We start from the raw sequence: 5,523 nt of genomic DNA, 5'->3' as shown, positions 1-5,523 counted from the left end.
AGTAGTTCCCCATTTGTGAATTGGTGGTTAGCAACCAGAAGGCTAGTGTTGAGAGTCTTCTTTGTAAAGACTGACATTTGAAAGCTGAGACCTATTTGGTTGCAGAGGTAGATGTTGGACTTGGGCAACAGGTAGTTAGTGGTTGGGATGGATATGTTCCCATTTGTCGGGCTTAGAGACTCAGGAATTCCAAAGACCTTCATTCATTTTTCCCTCCAGAGCTTGTTTTCTTGCAGACAAAACCACTTCCCTTCTCTACTGTGGATCACATATTAAAGAGAATGAATGTTCATGATGCAGGGTAAAAGGATACAAATCTGAACAATGGCTCTCCCTCTAGGGGCGAGATTCCCAAAGAACTCTTACACATTTACCAGATGGGGTGAAAGTCTTAGAGGTTGTAGAGCAGCCTCCTCCAAATGGGGAGGGGAATCTCAGAAAGCATATAACCTAGTCATTGATGGGCTAGTGTTGAAAGAGCCGAATTTCTTGTCTGCACATTCACTAGGCTTCTTCCAGACTCCAAGGGTCAGTTTGTGAAGAAGCAAGCCGTTTGCACACACTCTTTCTATGACATTGATGTCAAATCCAATCAAACGTAGTAGGTGTGGGTATTATGTCTCCAGCCACGGGGTTAGGGATTTTATGTATAGAGGAGAAAGAACTCTAAGTACCAGTTATTCAGTGTTAAGGACCCCTGATCTCACCACATGACTGTGTCTCTGCACACTTTGGAATACTGCTATTTAAAAAAAAAAAAAAGCCTATAAACTTCTTTTTTGGAAAATGAATAATATTAACACATTTTTGCTCAGGAGAGGGAATACAGGTACAGCACTCTAGTGATCCAACCCAGGCTTTCATCCATGCATGCAAGCAAAGACTCCGCCTACTACTACACGCAGCTGAAGCCCTGTGTTCTCCTAAGGCTAATTTCATATTACCAGACTTAAGGGATTCTAGAAAGCACTTCAAAAAAAAAATTATGTTCTGTCTGAGTCAATAACGACAAAAGAGGATGGCCTCAGAAATGGGCACCATTCTGGGCAAACTCTTGTTTGTCCTTAATATTCTGAGTAGTCCTAAGTTAAGCAGACCACAGAATTTGTCAGGAAGAGATAAATAAATAAGACTGTGTGAGCCCTCCACTCAAAAACTATTAAAAAAAAAAAAACGGAAGAGAAGAAATTCTCCTCTGAGGATACATTTTCTTTTGAGAATTGGAAACAGATTGGTTTAAAGATACTACATTGTGGTAGAAATTGCCTTGAGAGTATACAATTTTTAAAACGCCATCTAACCAAATGAAAGTTGGATCATATTTTTTTTTCCTGAAACTATTGCAATCAAGCTTAGGCAGTCTTCTCTGGTTTGCGTACTTTTTAAACATCTGCAGACAATGCCGTGCACTTACACTTCTGACACCACTTCCTGACTTAAATAAAACCTGGGCTGTGACTAAACTTTTTAAAGTAACCTTTGGGAAATTTATGTAAACACATGGTGTATTCAGTAAAAACTTGAAAGGATATCTGTGTTGTTTGTTGGTTTGTTTTTAATGTATGCATCAGCCCATTGATAGGTGGAGACCAGAGAAGGGAAGGAGGGAGAGGGATCTAGAGTGAAGATAGGGAGGAGAGAAAAGGAAAGGGGGAAGAGAGACACAGAGGGACAGAGAAACAGAGAGGAGCAAGATGAATCCACTTCCAGGCAGGAAGGAGAAAGACACCAACTCCGAGGTTTACGAGATTGTGCGGGTTGCCACAGAGGAATACGGTAACAGCTGGAGATTACGGTACTCTCTGGGCTACTGCCTGTACTACGTCAACCAGAGCCGCAAAGTTCCTCGCTTCTCTTTTCTGGTGTCCAGGAACCGAATATCAAACCGGTGATCCCGGAGTTATTGGCTCGTTATATTTGTCTTTTCTTTTCTCTGTTACCAGTCTTTATTTTTAAAAGATCTAGGAGAAGCAGAAGCGAGCCCGGAGTTTAAGGTGCTCGGCAGTGGTGGGTGAGTCAGCGGGTGCTAAGGACTGGGACTTGGTCTTTGGAGACCGTCCCCTCTCCTCCCTGCAGAGAAGCAGCCGGCGCTGCAAGGACTGAAGGTCCGCTCTTCCCCACGCCCGGGCCTCCGCATCCGCGCAGCAGGTGAGTAGCGCTGCGGTGCCCGGCGCAGGCATCCCGCAGGGCCGGGTGGGGGTGGGCAGGTGTGCCTGGCTTCCAGTTGACACTGGACCTCCACTTAGCCCTGCGTCTTCGCTTTGGGACCCGACTTGAATACCAGCACCCCAGAGCTCTGTGTTTTCCTGATTTGCCATGAGAAGTTACCTTCTAGTTAACAAGTGTCATTTTAACCCAGTTATAGACCCCAGATGGGAGAAAGCGGGTTCCGCAGTGGCGTGTTTTTGATATCGCTTGTGAAGGCTTGAACTTGGGATTTTCACAGCAGCCTTCGCCTGAGATCCCTGCCTTGGGCTCAGCCTCAAAAGACCAAGTGTGCACGTCCCCAAGCCCGGCACTCCTGTCCCACGTTTCCTAGTCCTTTGCAGTTGTAGAAATCGGGTTATTTAGGTAGATCATGACCCCTGGCCCAGAAAGTCCCAGACATCCCCGACTGCTGGCACGCAGGTTTGATTTTTTTTTTTTTTTTTTTTTTAGACCCTTGGGGAATCCGCAGTGACTGTTACTCGCAAAGCCTGGTCCAAGGAGTGATGCGCTCCTATTCAGCTCCCCAGAAGCCCGGGTGTGGCTAGAGGCTGGAATCCATAGGGCGGGCGCCCCTTGGAGATCCTGCCTGAATCCATCAGGGCCCTGTTTAGCCCTGGGGATCAGCTTTGCTGAGAGCCTGGCTCTCGCGCGCGGGTAGCTTGGCAGGTAGACAGACTCGCGCGCTCTGCTCCCACGAGCGCCAATTCCGCGGGAGTGAGCGTGCGCGTGGCCCTGCGGTTCCGTGCTCTCTGAGGTTCGCTCTCCCAGGCCGCCCTCTCCAGGTGACTGTGGTGCAACCTGTTCAAAAGGCAACCCGGAGGATCCTCCAGATTTCCACCCGCTTGACTCTGTGCGACAACCCGCCGCCGCAGACGAGGCTGTGGAGCTGGGGTGGTGGTGCAGGGAGGGGCGTTTCGGGGCTTTTATTTTCTCCATCCTGGCTCTCGGAAATCCAGCTTCCAGCTACTGCAGCTTGGGGTTTGGTTGTCGTTATTTGAGGTGGGGATGTTGTTTTGTTTGTTTGTTTAGGGGGTTTTGTTTTGTTTTGTTTTGTTTGCTTGATTTTTGTTTTGGGTATTGAACTTGGTCAGCCACGGGGAGGTGGAGCACTAGAAGGCAGCCTCCCAGAGGGGAGGACTGGGGAGGACTGAGAAAAGGGACAGAGCACGCGATCCCCTCCTGTGTCTACTCATCGCCTGCGTCAAGGCCGCACAAAGCCACTCCTGGACTGCAGAGCAGCGGGCTCCCAGCAGGAGTCTGGTTACTGGGCGAGCTCAGCAGGGCCTGGCTGTCTCAGGCCCCTGGCTCACCATCCGCCTTTTTCTTTGCGCTTTTTATTTTCAGCTGGATTCAAATGAACGAAGCTCCAGGGCCGCTTCGGTCTCAGCAAATATTTCAGACCCATGCAACCTCGCCAGAACGCCTAGAGGCTGGAGCTAGCAGGAGCCATAGTTGGGCGACCAAGCTGAGAGTAACTGCCGGCCAGCTGCAGCGCCCAGATGCCCAGATGTTCCTTTTGAACTTCGACGGCTAAGCCACACTTAGCTGCTACCCTTTCGGCAAAGACTGGCAATAGACTTGTGAATTTCTAATTTACCTGTGAATGCACAGGATGGATCAGACCACACAGAAAAGTGAGCTCCTGTAATCTCTGGGATTGCGTTCACAGCGTGTCCCCTTGAACCTCGCTGCATGCTTAGGGTAGGGAAGGTGTCCCCAGCAGTCCAGCGCTTTCCTGGCCATGTCACCGTTAATGATCTGTGACTTAGTGTGGCCCTCTGAGGGTTGCCAGGGCTACCCACGGTGGTTTCCAACAGGTGTGTTCTCTCCCTTCCCCAGCCCAACCCAGCTGGCAGGATTCCCCCAAGCTGAGGTTTTTTGACTTGGCTTCCTTACTCCCACCTCCGCGCCCTCCCCGCCCCCCACCAGAGGGTGGCGGTCCAGAGCCGGACCTGGCCCCCCTCCCTGGGACCATGGTGCTTCTCGCTGAAAATGTTTCCGAAGGTTCCAACTGCACCCACCCACCAGCACCGGTGAACATTTCTAAGGCCATTCTGCTCGGGGTGATCTTGGGGGGACTCATCCTATTCGGGGTGCTGGGGAACATCTTAGTGATCCTCTCAGTGGCCTGTCATCGGCATCTGCACTCGGTGACTCACTACTACATCGTCAACCTTGCGGTGGCAGACCTTCTCCTCACCTCCACCGTGCTGCCCTTCTCGGCCATCTTTGAGATCCTGGGCTACTGGGCCTTTGGCAGGGTCTTCTGCAACATCTGGGCGGCAGTGGACGTCCTATGTTGCACAGCGTCCATCATGGGGCTCTGCATCATCTCCATCGACCGATACATTGGTGTGAGCTACCCGCTGCGCTACCCCACCATTGTCACCCAGAGGAGGGGCGTCAGGGCTCTGCTCTGCGTCTGGGCGCTTTCCCTGGTCATCTCCATCGGACCCTTGTTTGGCTGGAGGCAGCCGGCCCCTGAGGATGAGACCATCTGCCAGATTAATGAGGAACCTGGCTACGTGCTGTTCTCCGCGCTGGGCTCTTTCTACGTGCCACTGGCCATCATCCTGGTTATGTACTGCCGAGTCTACGTGGTGGCCAAGAGAGAAAGCCGAGGCCTCAAGTCCGGCCTCAAGACCGACAAGTCGGACTCAGAGCAAGTGACGCTCCGTATCCACCGGAAAAATGTCCCGGCAGGAGGCGGTGGGGTGAACGGTGCCAAGAATAAGACTCACTTCTCCGTGAGGCTGCTCAAGTTTTCCCGAGAGAAGAAAGCCGCCAAGACTCTGGGCATCGTGGTGGGCTGCTTCGTCCTCTGCTGGCTGCCTTTCTTCCTAGTGATGCCCATTGGTGAGTGTTCTCAGCCCCACTGCTTAAGGTTTACAGGGAGAGGAGTCTCCACGGGAGACCTCGCCTAGGGTGGGAGGAGGGGGTCTGCATTTCAAAGTGCACAGAAGGACTCCCTGGTGGGGATTAGAGTTTTCTCTCTTTCTATTCCGGTCTCCTTTGCACTGGGTCCTAGGTCACTTGGTCCTCTGCAGCAAAGAAGGCTCCTCCTGGCTGCTCCAGATTCGTTGGTCTCTTTATCGAGAATGTCAACTTTTCATAATGCTTTTACGCCTGCTTATTTTAAATCTACTCACTCCCTTTAGTGTCCCCAAAGCAGACTGCTGAATACTGCTTGTGCTCTAGGATGGGTGGGGAAGAAAGTCCCATTGGCTTGTAAATAAAATAACCACCACGCTGAATTCTGGGCAAATGTGTGACAGCAGGATCGGGTTAGATGGTTCGTTCCATTGTGTTAGTTCT

General features: G+C 51.0%; 1 protein-coding gene across 1 annotated transcript; it reads left to right on the top strand.

The window, feature by feature from the left end:
- The first annotated feature begins 1,739 nt into the window (after nt 1-1,739).
- On the top strand, nt 1,740-5,502 carry LOC114702710 (alpha-1A adrenergic receptor). Its single transcript, XM_037201972.1, has 2 exons — nt 1,740-2,148; nt 3,553-5,502. Exon 2 carries the CDS (start codon nt 4,182-4,184, stop codon nt 5,130-5,132), a length of 951 nt encoding a protein of 316 aa, XP_037057867.1. The 5' UTR covers nt 1,740-2,148; nt 3,553-4,181; the 3' UTR covers nt 5,133-5,502.
- Nucleotides 5,503-5,523: the final 21 nt, after the last annotated feature.

This window comes from Peromyscus leucopus, unplaced genomic scaffold (genome assembly GCF_004664715.2).
Source record: "Peromyscus leucopus breed LL Stock unplaced genomic scaffold, UCI_PerLeu_2.1 scaffold_573, whole genome shotgun sequence".
NCBI classification, from domain to species: domain Eukaryota; kingdom Metazoa; phylum Chordata; class Mammalia; order Rodentia; family Cricetidae; genus Peromyscus; species Peromyscus leucopus.
This window is presented reverse-complemented; position numbering and strand designations above follow the sequence as displayed.